General features: G+C 44.2%; 1 protein-coding gene across 3 annotated transcripts in view; it reads left to right on the plus strand.

The window, feature by feature from the left end:
• MTHFD1L (methylenetetrahydrofolate dehydrogenase (NADP+ dependent) 1 like) overlaps positions 1-21,791 on the plus strand; it is a 189,483-nt gene that overhangs the window by 76,610 nt on the left and 91,082 nt on the right. For all 3 annotated transcript variants that reach the window (XM_058735646.1, XM_058735644.1, XM_058735643.1), the window contains exon 20: positions 209-320. In XM_058735646.1, coding sequence (XP_058591629.1) covers positions 209-320 — 112 coding nt within the window. The remainder of the gene's footprint in view (positions 1-208; positions 321-21,791) is intronic.

Below are 21,791 nucleotides of genomic sequence, written 5' to 3' on the forward strand. Positions count from 1 at the left end.
CCCGACGCGGGGCTCGAACTCACGAACCGCGAGCTCATGACCTGAGCTGAAGTCGGACGCTTAACCGACTGAGCCACCCAGGCGCCCCGAGAATTTGTACATTGACTGTGCAGTATTGATAAAAGCAGAATGGCTTCGGTGACTCACTGCCTTGGTTCATTCCTCCCTTTGTCTTTGGGGGTTTTAATTTGTCCTTCAACTTCCGTAGGGAACACCTGTGTTTGTGCACGCTGGCCCCTTTGCTAACATCGCCCATGGCAACTCTTCAGTGCTGGCTGACAAAATCGCGTTGAAACTGGTTGGTGAAGAAGGATTTGTGGGTAAGTCATTTCTTTGTAAATTTAGTTGTTGTAGAATATGGAAGAGGTCTAAAAGTCGGTGGCAGAAAAACAGCGATACCCACTCTGACCTGAAACATACTGTCTCAGACCCACCTTTCACAGAGGGTCTCAATATTGGAAAAGCCCTGTGGTCTGGTCTATACTAGATGTGGCGATGGAACCGTAGCTTCTCACGTCAAGTCCGTATGGGTTTGAATATGAGGCCTGACACTCGCTGGCAGAGCGATCTGGGACACATTTTTAGCGACCCTCTGAGCCTCAGTTTTCTCCTCTGTAAAGCGGTGATTGCAACATGGTTTCAAACCTCGTAGAGTTATTATGAGAACCAAGTGAGATGATTGATCCATTCAGCAAATATTTATCGCGAACCTAGCATGTGCAAGGCATGCCACTCGGAGCCTGGAAACACATGACGAGCGAAGCAGACCCGGCCCGGCCTTCGTGGAGCGTAGGTACGGAGTTGTCATCTGTGTGTGAGTAACAGAAGTACCAAACGTCCGCCGTCATTAGCAGTAGAAATCAGTTTGCTCTTCCTCAGGTCGGAGGATTAGTTTGTGTCTGACGGAGGGGAGACTGCCGCCCATGGACTTGGAAGATTTCACTGGTAGGACTTCACACTGTCTGCTGCTGCCAAGCTCCCCTTGGCGGTGTCTGCTTCTCTTTGGTTTCCATTGGCCATTCCAGACGGAAAGGGGGGGCGACTGCCGTAGACTACATTCTACTGTAGAATGTGCCCATTCTACTGCTGGCCCCGATGCCCCCCGCGAGGTTACGGCAACAAAAGACAAACAGGTAACAGGGAGTCTTGGTCTAAGTGCCAGAATCTGGCATCAGACAGACCGCACCGGCAGATCTTCACGCGCCAATGGGTGATTTCCACTCGCCACGTTGGTGCCGGTAATCGTCAAGTCTCATGGTCGCGGCTTTCGCGCTAATCACGAGCCTCCTATCGACCTCAGAGAAGTGAGTTCTTTCACTGGAAAAGGTTCTGAGCCCTGCACTCTTCTGCCCAGCCATTATAAAGTACATTCAAGGTTGTTGAGACTGTTTTTAAGAACTCCCTGTAGGCATACAGTCCGGATCAAATGAGAATTTATGTGGTTCATTCCTCCGGGTCTGTGCTTGGCTGCTGGGGTACCAAATCCACTATAAGACTGGCTAGACATGCCGTCAAAATGGATTTGCTCGATCGATCACAGCGTAATTGCAGAGCTAATGGACAAGGAGTCTGCACAGGGCAGGCACTGAAAAGCGGGGTGCTTTTGTGAAGTGGTGGTCCTGACGCATCCACTCCACAAATAAAAGAGCTTCTAGAAGAAAGCACTCTGTTTTGTGCCGACAGAGCTCTCTGTACCGATCTTTACTTTGTCCTCATATATTTCTAGAATACGCATTTCCGTGGCAAAGCATCTTTAAAGGTGTATGCTGAGGGGGCGTGCAAAACATACTAGCTTCCCGTGTGACCTTGGACACACCATTAGCCTCTCTGGGCGCGTCCCTGGGAGACATTCTCACGTGAAAAGTGAGAAACTGGACCGGACGAGGAATTGCGTGTGGATGGGCAGCCGTGACCCTGAGATCGAAGCTGTGGGATCATGACCCTAACTGGTAGTTACCTAACTTCTCCAGGGTTCAACTTCCTCTTTTGGTAATAGAATACCTTGCAGTAATTTAATGAGTACTATCAAATGAGGAATTGCTGTGTAAACCATGGAGGACCAGGGAAGTGTCAGTGATTTCGCTGATGATTTCTGTGGTCTCTTCTAGTCTTAAGGGGCTGTAAGCGGGGGAGAAGTCAGTGCCGGAAATCTGTCCCCTGCCAGATGGTTTAGGGGACCGGCTTGAGAGTCAGTATCTTGCTCCTTCCAAGTTGGGTCACTTCAGGTAACTTAACCCTTCTTAGCCTCAGTTTCCTTATCTGTAGAATAGGGCTTTACATAAGATTCGCTTCACAGCTTTGAAATCAGGTTTAAGTGAGACTGTGCACGCTAAGCCCTCGCACAGCGCCTGACAAGGGGTGAGACTCAGCAATTCTAAACCACTTATCATTATCATCCTCTCCGTCGCCGATACGTGACTAATCAAGGTTAACTTTCCCTTTTTTTCTTTTGTTTCTTCTTTTCCTTTGGTTAGTGAGTTTATTTTTAACTGTGGGAGAATCCATCTAACATAGAATTGATCGTCTTAGCCATGACTAAGTGTACCACTCAGTAGTCAAATGCTTCCGTGTTATTACAGAACCATCATCACCATCCATCTCAAGGACTCTTCATCTTGCGAAACTGAAATTCTAAAAAAAAATTTTTTTAATTCCTCTGATCACTTTCTGCCATAAGAATAGTCTCATTTTAATTTTAAAAAGCGTGTGTGCCATCTCGCACAAAAATAAGAAAACTCCAACTTTCATCCATATGTAAGCTTCTCCTCTCTCTTATGTTGGACCTGCCTTTGACCGATAACGGGAAGGGAAAGGTGGCTTCTTCTCTGTCCCCCATCATCTTGTCCTTAATCCCTTAGTCTGCCTCTGGCCCCTCCAGGGTTGAAGCTTTGACATTCAGTGGTACCCACCCGGTCTCTTCCAGTAGAGGACCCACACTCTTGGCAGAAACCCTCTGGGCAATATCCTTTTTAGACAGTCCCGCTGCTAATTCAATACCTGATCTCCAGGCATCATAGACCTTCAACCCGTGTTCTTCCTGTTGGTGGGAGTACAGTTACACGTCTCACTTGAGTCTCTGTTCTTTTGCCAGGGGCTGTTTCCTTTCAGCCTGCAGGCTTACTCATCCCCAGTCGACCACTGTGGGTCTCTGCCTTAGTGAGCCTTTCCAGTCCTGCTTCTAAAGCCTCACTCTCTAGCTCTGCACCCTTTCCACCGGGGGGTGGGCAGTGGGACTCTGCACACTAGTCATTTTCTTTGAAGAAATCCTTTCGTGGCTTCTAACTTTGAAACTTCAAGGGAGCTGTTGGGCTAAAGGATGCAGAATCTGTTTCCAAACAATGTCTTTGCAAATGTTGCTAGGTTTAGTATCAGCCTTTAGTGCAAGAACAACCGACACTGTTTGGGGGCTTCAAACAAAAGGGAAACCAAAAGAGCCCCATTTTAACATCGTCTCAAGGAAGATAAATGCAGGAGACATAGGTTTATCTGAAGCCTGTGGGAAAATGTATGCCCTTAGAAAAGTCATTGTTTATAGAAGTCTGTCTCTCTTACTGTGTAAGAAGCCCAAACCTAGGAGAAGAAGATTGATAATTTGGATTATATTTAAAAATAAATTGTGGGGGCACCTGGGTGGCTCAGTCAGTTAAGTGTCCAACTTCAGCTCAGGTCATGACGTCACGGTCTGTGAGTTCGAGCCCCACGTCGGGTTCTGTGCTGACAGCTCAGAGCCTGGAGCCTGCTTTGGATTCTGCGTTTCCCTCTCTCTGTACCCCTCCCCCACTCGCTCATGTGCACGCTTAAATTGTGTCTGATAAAAGATAGGGGATTTAAAAAACAAGAGAGCGAGTATGAAAAAACATTTGCAGAGGTAATAGACAAATGACTAACAATTGGAGTATATATAAACCACCAAGGATTATAGATTGATTTTTTTAAAGCAAGTAATCCAGTAGAGAAATGGGCAAAGGGTTTGAAAGGGTAATTCACAGAGAAAGAGCAATCTGACAGAATTTCTGGGTCAGACTGAAAGTGGGCAAATGATCTGGCATTTTCAGTTCTATGTAATACCCTGGAGAAGAAGTAACTGAAGATTTATTTAAGTCCTTTGGAATAATTTACTTGAGTACACGTTCATTGAGCTCCTGCTATATGTCAAGTAATGTATGGTAGAAGCTTGGAACCAGATATGTAGGACATGTTTCTTGGCCTCCAATAATTTACAATGTGGTGTGAGAGATAAGCCCATAAAGAGAATCTCGATGGAAGTACAATGCACGTATGAGATTAGGTATCATACTGATGAATGAAGAACCTTCAGAGATGACGGGCATCTCTTACAATTTTCCCCACACTGCAGGTTTCATGAAGTACATTTAGTCTAAGGTATTTCTGTGTCCCAGCACACACAGGAAGGGAATTATTTTGTCTACTCTGCAATAATTATTCCAAGATAATGGAATCAGTATTCCATTTAGACTTAAAATCGAGTGAAGTTTATTTGATTACAGTTGGCTCTCGAACAAGTTGGGGGTTAGGGCACCGACCTCCATCCTGCGTAGTTGAAAATCTGCATGAAGGGGCGCCTGGGTGGCGCAGTCGGTTAAGCGTCCGACTTCAGCCAGGTCACGATCTCGCGGTCCATGAGTTCGAGCCCCGCGTCAGGCTCTGGGCTGTTGGCTCGGAGCCTGGAGCCTGTTTCCGATTCTGTGTCTCCCTCTCTCTCTCTGCCCCTCCCCCGTTCATGCTCTGTCTCTCTCTGTCCCAAAAATAAATAAAAAAACTTTAAAAAAAAAAAAAAAAAGAAAAAGAAAATCTGCATGTAACTTTGGACTCCCCAGAACTTAACTACTAATAGCCTACAGTTGACAAGAGCCCAAACACAGTCGACGAACACATATTTTGTGTATTGTGTGTATCATACACTGTAACCTTACAGTGGAGCCAGCTAGATAAAATAGTATTAAGAAAATCATAAGGGAGGGGCGCCTGGGTGGCTCAGTTGGTTGGGCGGCCAACTTCGGCTCAGGTCACGATCTTGCGGTCCGTGAGTCCAAGCCCCGCATCAGGCTTTGTGCTGACAGCTCAGAGCCTAGAGCCTGTTTCGGATTCTGTGTTCCCCCCAACCCCTTTTTTCCCCCCTCCCCCACTTGTGCTCTGTCTCACTCTGTCTCTCAAAAACAAATGTTAAAAATATATATATTAGGAAAATCATAAGGGAAAGAAAATATTTTTATAATACTGTAGGTATCGAAAAGAAAATCTGTATATAAGTGAACCTACCCAGTTCAAACCCACGCTTTTCACCAGTCAAATGTAATTGCGCAAATTTCTCAGACTTGACCAGAATAGTCCATGAGAATTTGGGGGAGCATGCTGTGGTCCCCATGATCGCTATCTCTATTTCTCCTTTAGCCAGTAGTCCTCATGGGAGTCCACTTAACCTCCATTCATTGCTATGAAAGCAAACATTTCTTCGGCATCAAACCCTAATCATGGGTTATATTTTTAAAAAGAAGAAGAAAGAAAAAGAAAGCAACATTGAGTTTCTAGGCTTTAATAAATTATCTCATTTTTAAACTATTTGTAAGGATTTCAAACTTACACAGGATCCTTGGTTTTTTAAATTTGCTTTCTGTTTTCTTAATTTGGTTTTGATTCCCATTTCGAGTGAATACCTTTCCTTCACTCTGGAATTCAGCATATGCTTGTACGTCTTTATAGCCAGGAGTTCTTAACTGGTGGTTACCAGCCATCCCTCCCGTAATTAAATACAGAGTTATATACATAAATATATGGTGTGGTTTTTTTTTAAGTTTATTTATTTTGAGAGAGGGGGGGGGGAGGGGTAGAGAGAGAGAATCCCAAGCAGGCTCCACACGGTCAGCGCAGAGCCCAACGCAGGGCTCGATCTCATGAACCTTGAGGTCATGACCCGAGCCGAAGGCAAGAGTTGGCCACTTAACCGACTGAGCCATCCAGGCACCCCTGTATTTTTTTTTTTTTTTCAACAGAAGGGCTCCCTGATTCTCATTACATTTTCAAAGGTGTCCACGACCCAGAAAAGATAAAGACTCAGGGCCTTCTTCTCGTGGCCCAATGGATGCCATGCGCCATTTCACCATACTTGCTTAATAATGATCTATACGAAGATTTGGTGGCTTTTGAAGTTCCACCCACATTTGACGTTCAGTGCCCTCTTCCAAAGTGCTGGTCAAGATGTTGCCTAAGTTGACTGTGTGTCTTCTTGTCACCTGAACACAAACCCACAGCGGGTTCTCCGCACGCCGCCTGGGTACATAAGCACGAGAAGGTAGTACGGCAAAAGGGCACATTAGGCCAATGCCCCATTGAATCATCCACTGAGCTTTGCCCTGAACATTTCCCGATGAGGACTTAGAGTTCAGAACAAATAACCGTGGTCATTCCAAGACAAACCGAGGAAGATTGGGAAACAAGGCCTCATTAATATGTTCGTTACAAACACTTCCATTCTCTGAGCGGGTTCCCGAGCTCCAGACCTGTATCCCAGCCCGGTCGCCGTATGCATTCCCTCTGAGGCCTGAGACCATTCGGTGGGGTGGGTGCTGGTATCGTTGCTCTACAGATGACACAACTGAAGCCTAGAGAGATTACAAACTGTGTCCTCTGACCTTCACCCAGTCAGCGATGGAGGATCCAACCTCAGGGCCCCCCTTGCACCAAAGCCTATGCACATCATCACTTGACTCTGTCCGCAGTGATTTTCTCCTCTCTCTTTACTGAGTTGCATCTTCTTAACGGTCCTCTTCCTCGTCCAGTGCCCCTTTTGCAAACCGTTTAGATCTTGCTCCCTGGGCTTCGGGAACCTCCGCTGGCAGTTGCCCCCCAGTCACCAGCGTATTGTCTGTTTCCGTTCTCATTGCCATCACATTTTAAGTGTCCTTTCATTTTGGAGAGAAGAGAACCAGACCAAACTAAACATTCTGAGAATTTCACCCAGCCTTTAAAAAAATCTGATGTCAGGGGCGCCTGGGTGGTGCAGTCGGTTAAGCGTCCGACTTCAGCCAGGTCACGGTCTCGCGGTCCGTGAGTTCAAGCCCCGCGTCGGGCTCTGGGCTGACGGCTCGGAGCCTGGAGCCTGTTTCCGATTCTGTGTCTCCCTCTCTCTCTGCCCCTCCCCCGTTCATGCTCTGTCTGTCTCTCTCTGTCTCAAAAATAAAATAAAAAAAAAAAGTTGAAAAAAAATAAAAAAATCTGATGTCAAGTAGCCTTCCAGCTTTCTAAGCTGGAACTGTCCCCGACCTCACTCTGTTTACATTATTTAGAAACGCAGATCTCAGCCCAGGCTCTACTTTTGTTAGGATACCTCCCACTTTTTTTTTTTTTTTCCTCTAGTGATTGTATCCGTAATTAAAGCAAGGACGGGAAGTGCAGAGGTATATTGGTCACGTGCTAACCTTCGGGAAACTCCTAATCACCAGTGCTGTTCTTTAACCGCTGTGTTCAGGAAGCCCAGTAAGAGAAGGTGGTTTTCGTGGTCGCGGAAGTTCGGGTTTCTCTGATGTACCTTGAGACCTAATTTCTTTCTCCCTCGCTCCCATTGCCGCTCTTTATTCCAGCCCACCTTCCTCTTTCCATGCTTTTGTGTAAAGACGCCCTCCCTTCTTTCACCAGCCATTCCTCTGCCCTCAAAAAAAATAAGTGAGGGGGAAAAATGAAATATTCTGAGTATACAGTATCCAGGAGCATAGGCTCATTAGTATAATAAATGCCTGTGTTCCCATCACTCACTCAGCTGTGTCAGAACCACAACATATTGCTGTGAGTGCTTTAGTGTTTTTTTGCTTTTTTTAAATTTTTTTTAATGTTTATTTATTTCTGAGACAGAGACAGAGCATGAGTGGGGGAGGGGCAGAGAGAGAGGGAGACAGAGAATCCGAAGCAGGCTCCAGGCTCCGAGCTGTCAGCACAGAGTCCAACGCGGGGCTCGAACCCACAAACCATGAGATCATGACCTGAGCTGAAGTCGGTCGCTCAACCGACTGGGCCACCCAGGCACCCCTTTTTTTTTTTTTTTAATAAAACATTAGACACAGAGTTGAGGTCCCTGTGAGTCCCTCCCTAGTCTCATTCCCTTTTGCACTTTTCTAGAGGAAGCCACTATCCTAAGTTAGGGATTATCATTTCCGGGAAGAGTTTATGCTGTTATTACTGAAGTATGTATCCACAAAACATCTACAACAGAGATTCTCGGACCTTCTCTGTTCATGTTGTGTCACAGCAACTATTTCCTAAGGCATGTTGGGCCAAGAGAAATACTTAATGCTTCCATTTATTAAGTAGTTAGGTCCGAGCAACTTCCTGGATGTTTATGTCCTGACAACTTAGTAGCTGTCTGGAAAAAAAAAAAAAAAAAAAGGATACATATACACTGAAAGAAAAATATTATTTCATTTTAAAATAGCCACCATATGGGGCGCCTGGGTGGCTTGGTCGGTTGGGCGTCCTACTTCGGCTCAGGTCATGATCTCACGGTCCGTGGGTTGGAGCCCCGCATCGGGCTCTGTGCTGATGGCTCGGAGCCTGGAGCCTGCTTCGGATTCTGTGTCTCCCTCTCTCTCTGCCCCTCCCCTGTTCATGCTCTGACTCTCTCTGTCTCAAAAATAAACATTAAAAAAAAAAAAAAATTAAAAAAAAAAAATAGCCACCATAGGGGCGCCTGGGTAGCTCAGTCGGTTAAGCGTCTGACTTAATTAATTTCAGCTTAGGTCATGATCTCACGGTTTGTGAGTTCGAGCCCTGCATCAGGATCTACACTGTCAGCACGGAGCCTGCTTGGGATTCTCTCCCTCCTGTTTCTCTGCTCCTCTCCTTTTCATTCTCTCTCTCTCTCTCAAAATAAGTAAGTACTTTTTTTTTTTTTTTTACATTTATTTATTATTTTTTGAGAGACATAGAGCACAAGTTCGGGAGGGGCAGAGAGAGAAGGACACACAGAACCCGAAGCAGGCTCCAGGCTCCGAGCTGTCAGCACAGAGCCCGACGCGGAGCTCGAACTCACAAATCGTGAGATCGTGACCTGAGCCGAAGTCGGACGCTTCACCGACTGAGCCACCCAGGCGCCCCAATCAGTACACATTTTTAACAAATAAGATAGCCACTGTAGCTTATTAATAAGATGTGGGTCCTTGTTGAGCACTGAACTTCTCATTCCTTGAGATTGGTCCACACTTCAGAGCTCATTTCCTGTTCCACATTGGTTTTCACACCATTCCTGCTCTTACTGCAGCAACTGCCAAAAATTTGGCTCCACAAATACATGATGTCATTGAAAGGACCATGGAGCGTTAAAATTGAGACCGCGAAGTACCTCAAAGTAGTAGAACTTGTAGGGTTCAACAGATGTCGAGTGTTACCGAGTTTCCTTCCAAAATTGAAAATAACCCACGGGTCCTCTGAGTTCAGTGTGGTGCCTCAGGATACCTCAGCACATAAATTTGAGAACCACGGATATACAGCATGTGATTGTAGCATTTTATACATTAATAAATCTTACTATCTGCATTGTGCTGCAATAGCGTTCAGCAAACTTTTGCTGTGAAGGGCAAGACCGATAATTTAGGCTTTGTGAGTCATAGCCTCTCTGCAAATATTCAACTGCAAAAGCAGCCGTAGAGAAGGCCTACACGAATAAAGGAAGCCGGTTTCCAATAGATTGATTTATTCATGGGCTCTGACATGTGAATTTCATGTAATTTTCACATGCGGTGAAGTATTTTTCCTCCCTTTTATTTCCCCCAACATTCAAAAAATGTTTTTTAAAAAAGTAAAGAGAATGAAAAAGTCGTAGGCCACTCAAAAGCAGGAGGCGTGCTATTTTTGTTCAACCTTACATTTCCGCATTTATCCAAGTAACTGTGATCAAGTAAGCCTCATCCGCCCCACAGGGCAGTCTTCCGTGGCATGAATATAGCACATAAATTTGTGCGTTCTTCCTTCAGGGGCACTGAGATTCCTTTTGGTACCCTGTTACAAATAATGCTACCGGGAACATTATCATTTAAGTCTCTGAAAATAAGCGTAAAAGTCGTGGAGGGTCTGTTCCTAGGAGTAAGATGTTAGGGGTTATATTTTCTGAACATGAACACTTGGCCATTATGCGTTACAAATATCTTCTCCCACGTGTGGCTTATCTTTTAAATGTGTTCATTGTACCTTTTCTTTTTCCGTCCTTTCTCTTCATGATTCCTGCTTTTGGAATCATAAAGATACTCTATAAATCTGTATTGGCTTATAAAATGTTGCCACTTACATTTAGGTCTCTAACTGTCTCACAGTTTATGTGTATGCTGTCCCGTTTCTTGAGTTCACCATTTGTGAAAGTTTTTCTTCCTTGGTGATTCTTTCAGAGGTGGCTGTCAGCTCAATAGATTTAAATCAGTTAGAAGTTCAGCTCCCCTCATCCCATGCCCTGAGGTGACCAAGGCCAGTGCAGGTGCTGGGACTTGTATCTAGAGCTGCTTTTTTTTTTTTTTTTTAACATTTATTTTTGAGAGAGAGAGAGACCCAGAGTGTGAGCAGGGGAGGGGCAGAGAGAGGAGTCACAGAATCCGAAGCAAGCCCCAGGCTCTGAGCTGTCAGCACAGAGCCTGACGCGGGGCTCGAACTCATGAATCGCGAGATCATGACCTGAGCCAAAGTCAGACGCTTAACCGACTGAGCCACCCACGCGCCCCTGGTGCTGCTTTTTAATCCACTTATTCTGGCAGCGTGAGGGTTCCCTCCCCCTTCTGCCTCCTCAGAGAAGAGCAGCCTAACAGATGGTTTCTCTGGCACTGCTCATCAGCCTTGGAGACCAGCACTTTCTGCAAGAAGGGGATCCACATGTTGTCTGTCCCTGACCGTTGACCTGCTGATGCTGAACTTCCCTTGGCAGCGGGACCTGGTTTTTGGAGACGTGACCTGTGCTGACCCTGTGTTGTCCAATTCCGAACATTTATCATAAAAGGTCCCGCGGACCTTTGAAAAGAAAGGGTTAAATTTTCTGGTCTATTTACTTTTCTGTCTCACAAGATACTTTGAATAAAACTATCTTCACACGCAATGCTTTCAGGTTCTCTATTTGATTACTATTTGTATTGCTGATATGTTCTTTAAATGTAAATCAAATCCCAAACTTTTTGAGATAAGGAAGAAAGAACCCTTTACTCGTGAAGATAACAGAAATTTTAGATCTTTAATGCTCTCGCTCAGCAGAAAAAGGAGTACGTGGTGATAACCAATTTTCTAGAATTGCGTTGCAGAAGAAAAATCCAAAACAAATGAGTATGAAATGATTGCAAAACATTCATCCCTTTCTTACACTAAAGTAATTGAGGAGTTTTTAATGAGAAGCCTGGTTTCTATTTGTTTTTCTCCGTGGTGCCTTTGGGATAGTAAAGTATGAAAAGTCATGGCCCCATTTCTCTGCCTTCCCACGAAGTGCCCACTGTCCTGGATGTTCAGACTTTTTCATTATTGCTGCCAACTTACATATCTTCTGTGTGTGTCAACTCTTTCATAATATTTTTTTAAACTTAGGATTTGTTGATTAACACTCATCACATTTTACAACCTGATCTTTCAAAGCATTGGTGGAATTCAGTTTGAGTACTATTCAGTTGCCCTAACATTTTGGGGTTCCTATTTTGGGCGGTAACCATTTATAGGTCGTTTCCCGCTATATACACTGAAAAATCAAGATAATGGAGATAATTTTCCTCAGAGCAGCCAAACATACTCAATTGCAGGCTCCAGCTGCCTGGGTTTGTTTGTTTGTATGTTTGTTTTTATTCTCAAGTGTAATTGACATGCAGCGTTATATTAGTTTCAGGGGTACGATATAATGCTTCAACGGTTCGATACGTCATTCAGTGCTCCTCGGGAGAAGTGTGCTCTTAATCCCCTTCCCCTGTTTCACCCATCCCCCCCCACCTCCCCTGTGGCCACCACCAGCTCTCTATATTTAATAGTCTGGGTTTTGTTGTTGTTGTTGTTTGTTTTGTTTCTTAAATTCCATGTATGAGTGGAATCATACGGTATTTGTCTTTCTCTGACTTATTTCACTTAGCATTATACTCTCTAGCTCCATCCTTGGCATGGCAAATGGCAAGGTTTATTCCTTTTTATGGCCGAGTAGTATTCCAGTGTGTGTGTGTGTGTGTGCGCGCGCGCGTGAGCGCACACCCCACGTCTCTGTACCCATTCATCCATCGATGGATGCTAGAGTTGCTTCCGTTATCTTGGCTATTGAAAACAAGGATACAGGGGCGCCTGGGTGGCTCAGTCGGTTGAGCGGCCGACTTCGGCTCAGGTCACCATCTCATGGTCCGTGAGTTCGAGCCCCGTGTCGGGCTCTGTGCTGACAGCTCGGAGCCTGGAGCCTGTTTCCGATTCTGTGTCTCCCTCTCTCTCTGACCCTCCCCCGTTCATGCTCTGTCTCTCTCTGTCTCAAAAATAAATAAACGTAAAAAAAAAAAAATTTAGGGGCGCCTGGGTGGCGCAGTCGGTTAAGCGTCCGACTTCAGCCAGGTCACGATCTCGCGGTCCGTGAGTTCGAGCCCCGCGTCAGGCTCTGGGCTGATGGCTCGGAGCCTGTTTCCGATTCTGTGTCTCCCTCTCTCTCTGCCCCTCCCCCGTTCATGCTCTGTCTCTCTCTGTCCCAAAAATAAATAAAAAACGTTGAAAAAAAATTTAAAAAAAAAAAAAAATTTAAAAAAACAAGGCTACAATAAACTTAGGGGCACATATATCTTTTCAAGGAATATCCAAAGCAAACCAAAACACTCACCAGCTGCCTACGTTTGAATGTCCTCCGCCATGTGCTGGACATGTCTTTGGGTAGTTCACCTAACCTCCCTAAATCACAGTTTCTACAATACCTACCGCGAGGCTTGCTCTGTGGATGGGGTGCGGTAATGCTGGAAAAAGTACAGACTCAGATGCACACTCAACAGTGGATGCCGGCTATTATTAGCACCTTGGGGTGCTACGGATCTTTACTTTTAAGATAATTCTTCACAAATACTAATTCGTTTCCAAGTGAAAAATAGCCGCTGGGGTGGCTCAGTCGGTTAAGCAGCCAGCTTTGGCTCAGGTCATGATCTCACGGTCTGGGAGTTCAAATCACGCATCAGGCTCTCTGCGGACGGCTCCGAGCCTGGAACCTGCTTTGGATGCTGGCTCTCCCTCTCTCTCTCTCTGCCTCTCCCCTGCTTGCGTGCTCTTTCTCTTTCTCTTTCTCTCTCAAAAATAAATAAACATTAAAAAAAAAAAAAAAAAACCTCATATGAAACCCACAGAGGGATTTGAGTTCTGGCAATGGGAAACACTACTGCTTGTCCCTTCTCATACAGAGGCGTCGGGACCATCCAGAGGGCATCTGAGAGATCTAAGGGGACTGCATTGCTTCAGATACCTTCCTTCTAGAAGGCCTTGTTTGAAGTTTTTTGTGGTTACCAGGAAGAAAGCCGGGCGCCCAGCAGATCCACAGTGCACGATAGCATCCCAGCACATCTCCCTGTCTTGCCTCAGCCTTGTGCGACTCTGGATCGCAAAAGAGCCAAAGATACTTAAACTCACATTGTTGAGAAACAATGCGGAGTGACTTTGCAGTGGCATTAAACATTAAAATTAAAAACATATGGTCTGAAATTCAACTGGCATATTTATCATCTCAAATCTAGTCTTGGTGCCAAAAGGGATGCTAATCAAAACATGAGGGATTGGGCTTCTTATTTGGGAAAGACCATCACTGCCAAGGGGAGAGAGGCAGGATGCAAATCATTTTGCGATATGAAAAAATAGAGAAGCTAAACCATTTAGTAGATGCTGCTTTTAGCCAGCTTGAAGAATCTACATAGGTCCAATACCCTTGCACTCATTTCCCAGTGCAAGAGTTTCACCTAGGGAAAGTTTAAATGCGTTGAGGACCTCCCACATATATGTAACTTTTGTTTGTTAAAGTAATACTCTAATCATTATAGAAGAATCAGAAACTTTTCATGAGAGAGGAAGAAAATTCAAATTATGTCCAGTATGTCCGTGCAAAGATAATTCACTTTTTGCTTTAATATTTCCCTACTTCTGCGTGGGCATCTCCTTTTAAAGGATGGTTGTAATCCAGGGCGCCTGGGTGGCTCAGTCGGTTAAGCATCCGACTTCGGCTCAGGTCATGATCTCGCGGTTCGTGGGTTCGAGCCCCGCGTCGGGCTCTGTGCTATCAGTGCAGAGCCCGCTTCGAATCTTCTGTCTCCCTCTCTCTGCCCCTCCTCTGCCTCGCACATGCCCCCCCCAAAAAAATAAACATTAAAAACGTTTTGTTAAGACCGGTTGTAATCCTACGAAGACGAGTTACTCTTAGTTTTTAGCTCTTGAGACCTTGCAGAGTCCAGAGGTCCACCACGCTTCTGGAAAGAGCCATTCTCCAAACTGTTTCTTCTCTTTCTGCCGTGCACGTCCCCACCCCTCCCTGCCATCGCTGCACTGCCACTCACCGTGGCTTATCTAGACCGTGGCTGTCTTTCTGCAGAATTCTGCTTCTTTCACTGTTTTATTTGGGGGTCCGTTCTCGCTCATGCTCTGATGCTCAGTTCTTACCCTTCATCCTGCTCGGCTGTTAGCCACATCGCCCAGCACTCCTCTCTTCCTTAAAGCTCTTTCTGAACATCAGCCTCTCCTGACTCTCCTCCCGGTGGCCCTCTCGTGTGTGTGTCTTTGCTGGAGTGTCCCTTCTGTTCGCAGCAGGCTGTATCCTCAGTTTCTCCGTAAATGGCACGTAAATTTCCCAATTCAGAGAACTCCCTAGAGGCAGGGAAGGGACCAGTCCATGACTTTCTCATCTCAGAGTATAAGAATTACAGACAAGGATTCTAGGGACAGCCCTGGTTCAAATTCCAGCTCTGTCCTTACCAGCTCTGTGACTGAGCAGGTGTTGTGCCCTAATGCATTCTTAAACTCAACACGCCCTTCCCTCTTTTTATAACAAATTTGACTGACTTATGTGTACTACAAACTTATACGTATAATTTCAAAAAACAATACTATGTTAATTTTGACATAAAAGTATTTTATATTACACAATATGAATTTCAATATGTGTTGATTAGAAGAAATATTTTTTTAAGTTGATTTTTATTTATTTTGATAGAGGTAGAGAGAGCAAGCAGGGGAGGGACAGAGAGAGGGAGACAGAATACCAAGGCTCTGACAGCGCAGAGCCCGATGCGGGGCTCAAACTCATGAACCCGTGAGATCATGACCTGAGCCGAAATCAAGAGTTGGACGCTTAACCAACTGAGCCACCCAGACACCCCTGGGGAAAGTTTTGAAAGAAGTTTTGAACTTTCGGAATGTCTAACCTGACCTTGACTGTTTCCATTTACAAAATGCAAATTTATTTTCAATGAGCTATCTAGCCCATCCCTAGTTAAGATTTATGTATATTCTAAATAATGTGCTCGTCATGTAATCCGGCTTACCATCATGAAATGTGGAGTTAAAATAGGCTCTTGTCAAAACATGTTTTGCAGAGATTAGTGGCATGTAAATTAACATGAAATGATTTTAAAATGTGATCCAGAGATTAAAGCTGGAGGTCTGAAGTTCACAAAATGCATAGACTATTTTAAGGAGTTTATTAAGATCCAGTGTATAATAACTTGTAAATCTCCATTATAGGAGTATTATTTTACCCTATTTTGGCTGAGAGTAAAATTACCCTTACCTAATATATAAATTATAGTTTAGAAATTGTACTTCCATGAGGTTGTCTTAAACTTGGAGCAGTGTTTGGTATAATTACAAGATTATACTGTTCTCATTCAAAGAAAACAATAGATTTTCTAGTAGGAATATTAAGAAACTGGTAATTGGGTAAGGAATGTTTGAGTCTTTTGTGGACCTAATTTTCACATCTTTTGAGGAGCAGGGAAAGAAACATTGATTATTACTGTTTTCTAAAACCCTCCTCTCTTACCAGCTTCAACCATAAATGTTGTTTGATGCATTAATACTTTGATATAAGAAATGCCAATTGAAAAACTACCCAAGGTTTAAGAGAGTTATGGTTGCTTACAAAGTGCTTGAGTATCATGTTCAAAATAAGGCAGAGTAAAGAAGTAACTTTGAGGATGAAAAAGGCATCTCAATGGAATAAGACATCATGCAAAAGAAGAATTTAAATAGAATTATAAAACAGAAACTAACGATCAGCGTCATATTAAACATTAAAGTCCTAAAGAAACAAGACAAGAATGCCGATCACCACTGTGATTTGTCTTTATTCTGGAAGTCCTAGCCAGCGTAATGAAACAAGAACAGTAACGAAATTAAAAAATTGAAAAAGAGGAGACTAATATTTGATTTATATGCAGTATGATTATATCACTAGGAAATTTAAAATATTTCTTTTAGACAGAGTTTTGGTTGAATAGTTTGATACAATATAAATATGTACAAGTCCATAATTTCCCTTCAGATCAGCAATAAAAAGTTAGACACTGTAATGGGAATATCCTACTTCTATGTGTCCCCAAAACAATAAAGTACTTGGGAATAAATGTAACAAGAAATGAGCACGGAGAAAAAAGAATTACGAAGTTTTATTGAAAGACACAGCGCAAGACCTGTGTCGATGGGAGGTCTCCCCGTGTTCTTGGATGGCAGTAAGCCATGTTAAACAATAAAAATTCTCCTGTGTCGAACCAACATATAAAATTAGGGTGCTATACCATGCCATGCTATCCTAAGCTATCCAATATTATACTCTGCTGTAGTATATCATTACCAGGTGAAGCTACACAGGACATTGAACCTCATGGCTAAATTAATAACATGGTCTAGACTCTGTAAAAATAAATTCATGCGGAGAGACAAAAAAATTTAAAAGAATAGTGATGGATGACTTAACCTAACTCTTGATATCAAAACAAGGTAATTCTGCCACAGTAATAAAGAGGGATTGGCAAAGAACTGATACCGAAAAACCCTCTGACGTGTCCCTACATAGACTTATTCCATTATATGTAGAAATTAATAGTTTGACAAACATGACCTTCAGATTGACTAGTGGATGGATCGTTGGTTAAATGATGTTTGGACACTTGGCTATTAATTCTATTTATTTGTTTGAGAGGGAGAGAGCACAAGCAGGAGAGGGGGCAGAGGGAGAAAGAGAGAGAGAACTTTAAGCAGGCTCCACACTCAGCATGGATCCTGATGCGGGGCTCAGTCCCACGACCCTGGATCATGATCTGAGCCAAAATCAAGAGTCAGGCACTCAACCGCCTGAGCCACCCAGGCACCCCAGCTGTTAAGTTTAAAGCACAAACCTCATAGTCCCTTAACACAATATATTAGGAATGAACATAGACGAACATTTTAATGTGAAAATTAAAACTTCAAGAAAAAAAGCAGAACTAGTTTAGTATTATTGATATAACATCAAGGCTATTAGGAAGAATCGATTTATATGAAACATGAAAAGATGTTCACGATATATACAGTAAAAAAAAATGGAGTTACAAAACAAATTTTTAATTCTCATTTTTGAAAATTTTGAAATAAATGCACTGTATATGAACTGAAATGAAAAGGTACAGAAGGTATAAATCAGGGGTACATGGCTGGCTCAGTCAGCAGAGCATATGACTCTTGATCTTGGGTTCATGAGTTCAAGCCCCAGGTGGGGTGCAGGATTACTTTTTTTTTTAAACATTTATTTATTTTTGAGACAGAGAGAGACAAAGCATGAACGGGGGAGGGTCAGAGAGAGGGAGACACAGAATCTGAAACAGGCTCCAGGCTCTGAGCTGTCAGCACAGAGCCTGATGCGGGGTTCGAACTCACGGACCACGAGATCGTGACCTGAGCCGAAGTCGGCCGCCTAACCGACTGAGCCACCCAGGCGCCCCTACTTTTTAATAATGTGTGTCAAATGATAGCTTTTATTTCTCAATGGGAAATGGGGTCTTTGCGATTTTTACTTTATACTTTATTTTTCTGGTATTCTTGAAACTTTTGTGATCAGGGTATGTGACTTGTGTAATTTTTAAGACAGGAAAAGTTGACTTGAAACATCTGAGGGAATCTGACCTGCAGAGTTAGGGAGAAAGGAGTCCTAGGCAGAACAGCAAATGGACATAGGTGGGAAAGTGTTGGTGGATTCTGGGGACAGTGTAGCTGGAGTAGGAGACACAGAGGGGTGAATCTCATGGTGAGATGAAGTCATTTTGGAGGGGATTAAGAGCCAGTCTGAAGTATTATGTTTTCAATTAATAGCGGAGGTAAGTTGACAATTTCTAAATAGTAGTTCCAGGAAGAAGCCTGAGAAGATGGCATTTGAGACAAGCCGTGAAGAATGGTTAGCATGTAAAATAAAGCAGGACAGAGAGAGCAGACAGGCCGGTATGTGCTTAAGGAACCACCAGTGGTCCGGTAGCCCAGAGACATGGCAGAGAAGACAGATTGCAGGTATGTTTTCAACATCCTTTTAAGTGATGGAGAAGAGTTAGTACAGTTTCTAATCTATGAAGGCTTCCGGAATGATGTACAGTTATTGTTGCTGGGACTCCCCACGAAGGTAGTGTTTCTCTTACCCCCTCCCCCCTGCCCCTCTCGGAAGCCATTCCACCTTCCTGAAGTGGAATAGTGAGGGACGGGGAAGGGCCACAGTCCTGTCCAGGGGGGCTCCCTGCCTAGGAAGGGACTCTGTCAGCGGGTAAAGATGTGGGTGCTGCAAAACCCAGAAGACTTACCTCTGGCTATTTGCACAACACAAGGTCTCAGAAATACAACGTTGAATGAAAAAGCAGGTTGTGGGATTGTAAATTCAATGTAACACATTCTTAAAACACAAAACCGGCACTGTGTGTTGTTTATGCCTTTGTACGTACGTACAAGTACGAACACACGACCTGGAGAAGCACCAAGTTGGTAAGAATTTCCCTTTCTGGCGGCGGGGGGCAGGGAGCCCAACTGGGGACCGGGCATGGGCGACCTCAGCTCTCTCTGTGCAGTTTACCGCTTTTGTAAGAGGAAAATAGGCAATTGTGGTCAAATGTTAATGTCTGTTACTTATGTGTTGCATGCCGGGGAGGGGGGAGCCGGGGGGCCGGGGACAGGGAGGAAGTGCGGGTCTGTAATTTAGGAGACAGGCTGCGACCAGAGCCTCAGATTGGCAGTCATCGTTAGAATGTGGTCAAGTATTTAGCTTTTCTTAGAGCTAAATCTGGATGTTAATAGTCACGTTTAGAGGGTCAGGGCTTTGCCTCGCTGTCCAGCAGAAGTGATGGATGGAGGGACGAGAGCTGACGGTGTCGGGCCAGGTGCACCCACTGAGCCTTTCTCTGTTCAGTTAGGCTCCAGTGAATGAGGTTCTTAAAAAATTGTTCCATGTTTTCAAGTGTCGAGGCACAAGAACATTCTGAATGTCAAACACCAGCAATCCGAGCACCTTCTCTTGATTCCCCCCCCCCCGCCCCCATCTTGTTTAGTCCTTTTTGTTGTTGTTGGTTTGTTGGTTTGTTTTATAAAATTGCACGAATGCTTTGGTTGACTGTGGACTGTTATTACTTTTTAAGGGTCAGGCAATAATTTAAATGATGTAACTTCTAAAAATTTTCAAAACAACTATAAAAACAGGGTTTTTTTGCCTCCAAAAAGCATTTCCTTGTTTAGCACGTAACACACACAAAGGAGGTGGAATTGAGAGCGAGAACCGTTCTTTGAAGTCCGATGAGCAGAAAACCCTTGGAGTCCTACACGTGTATCCTGTGCTGTTGCACACTGACGTACTGCTGTTTCCTGCTTTTCAGCCTTAATTCTGTGCCTGGAACTTGTGATCAGACCTCTTCCAATTGCTTTGCATCACATAGCTTTGGGGCATTTATGGGCACATCTCAACCTCTAAAATTTCAGCTCTTTCATCAGCAAAATGTTAAGCAAGTCTCACATCTTTTCTAAGTTAGATATGGAACCTTGAGTTCAGTCCCAGAATTACTGTTGTACACAGAAAGAAAACACTGCATACTGTTGAATGAAATCAAGTGCAGACTGAAATGAAAAATGCTTTAATATTTCTGAATAGGCTCTGTTTTCACAAACACATCAGTTAAGATTAGGTTCACCCACAGATAACAGCAGCAGTGAAAGGAAGGGACCCAAAGCAAATACAAGTTTATTTCTCTGTCACATAAAAGAAATCCGGGGTAGGCAACCTGGGCTGGAATGACAGCTCCTCCATCGTCAGGGACTCTCTGCTGCCTAATAGTCCACAATGGTTGCGGAAGCCCCAGCCATCACATCTGTATCCCAGCCAGCAGAAAGAGGGAAGAAAGGCCCACCCCCTTTTGAGGAGCCTTCCTGGAAGTTACACCCACCACTTCCGGTAGTTAATCACCTTGGTCCCGTAGCCATACTTAGCTACAAGAGAAACTAAGACATTTTCTGACTCTACATGGTCTCCTTCGAACACAAAGGCGAGTTGGTGACCCCCTGGCAGCGTGACATAGCTCAAGAGGCTTGTCAGGCACACGGTTGAGTTAATGCCGAGTCATGCACGTCACCATCTCCGTTTCCTTTGTGACAGCACCTGCCGGGTAGCCAGGAAAGGTTGAGGAGAGCAGACTTTTGACTTCCCTCCAAAAACCTGCCCGGGATCATCTTCTCAGTCGGCCAAACGGACTGGCTCACCTTCATTCTTAAGTTGATCGCAGATCCTTTTTGAAGGAGAACTTAAAACAGGACCAAAAGGAAGAGTGGCTTTATAAATCGTGACTCGCTCTTATAATGGAATACTATAAAATGAAATATTGTTTGGAAGATGTGAAAAGTCTTCGGGAAATGCTCCGGGTGAGGTTCACCGAGAAGATCAGGACACAAAAGTGTCTAGAGAGTGTGACACCCATTATGTTAGAGATAGAGGCGTATAAATGGGGATCCCTGTCCTTGGCCGGAGCAGCCCCTGTCTGCCCTTCGGGCCCATCTCACAAATGCGCAAGCAGCATAATTTGTGCAAGTAACAAAGCCTCGTTTTAATGTTTCTCTTTCGCCAGCATAATAAACATGATGGTGAACGTATATATACACTTAGCATTCCCCTGTATAAAACAAATAATCTTATTTTATTGTGTTTTTTTAATGGTTTTTTTCTTTTTGAGAGAGAGTGTGAGCGGAGGAGGGTCAGGGAGAGGAGGTGGGGGACAGAGGATCCAAAGCAGGGTCTGTGCTGACAGGCTGACAACAGCGAGCCCGATGTAGGGGCTCGAACTCACAAACCACGAGATTACGCCCTGAGCCACCCAGGTGCCCGCGAGCAATCATATCTTAATCAGTTTTTCCTAAGTGGGACGCACTTTTAGATAAAAGGCCGGGCTGGGAACATACAAGAGAAGCAGAGGAGAGAGAGGTGACCAGTTGAGGGTTTGTGGCTCATTTATACGAAATGACACGCATACCAAGCTGTCGCTTCAGCTCCTGCTGGGCTTAGGGATAGGGTAGAGGCAGGTGGTGGGAACATTAGACTTACTCCTGATTATTTGTTACTTTTTCCCTGGACTTCTCAAGGGTGTCTTTCCTCTCAACAGCAGAGCGATAGCCAGGAACAGAGATTACAGTGAATATGGTTACAATTGCCTGATTTGTTGCTGCTGATTTGTTTTTCCGCATCAAATTTTCCAGAAATTTCCACACCAAATTTCCATTTCCAAACTAATAATAATGGAGTCATTTAAAAAAATTTTTAACATTTTTTTTTGAGAGTGTGAGTGGGAGAG

Source organism: Neofelis nebulosa, chromosome 6, assembly GCF_028018385.1.
Source record: "Neofelis nebulosa isolate mNeoNeb1 chromosome 6, mNeoNeb1.pri, whole genome shotgun sequence".
In the NCBI taxonomy this organism is placed as follows: domain Eukaryota; kingdom Metazoa; phylum Chordata; class Mammalia; order Carnivora; family Felidae; genus Neofelis; species Neofelis nebulosa.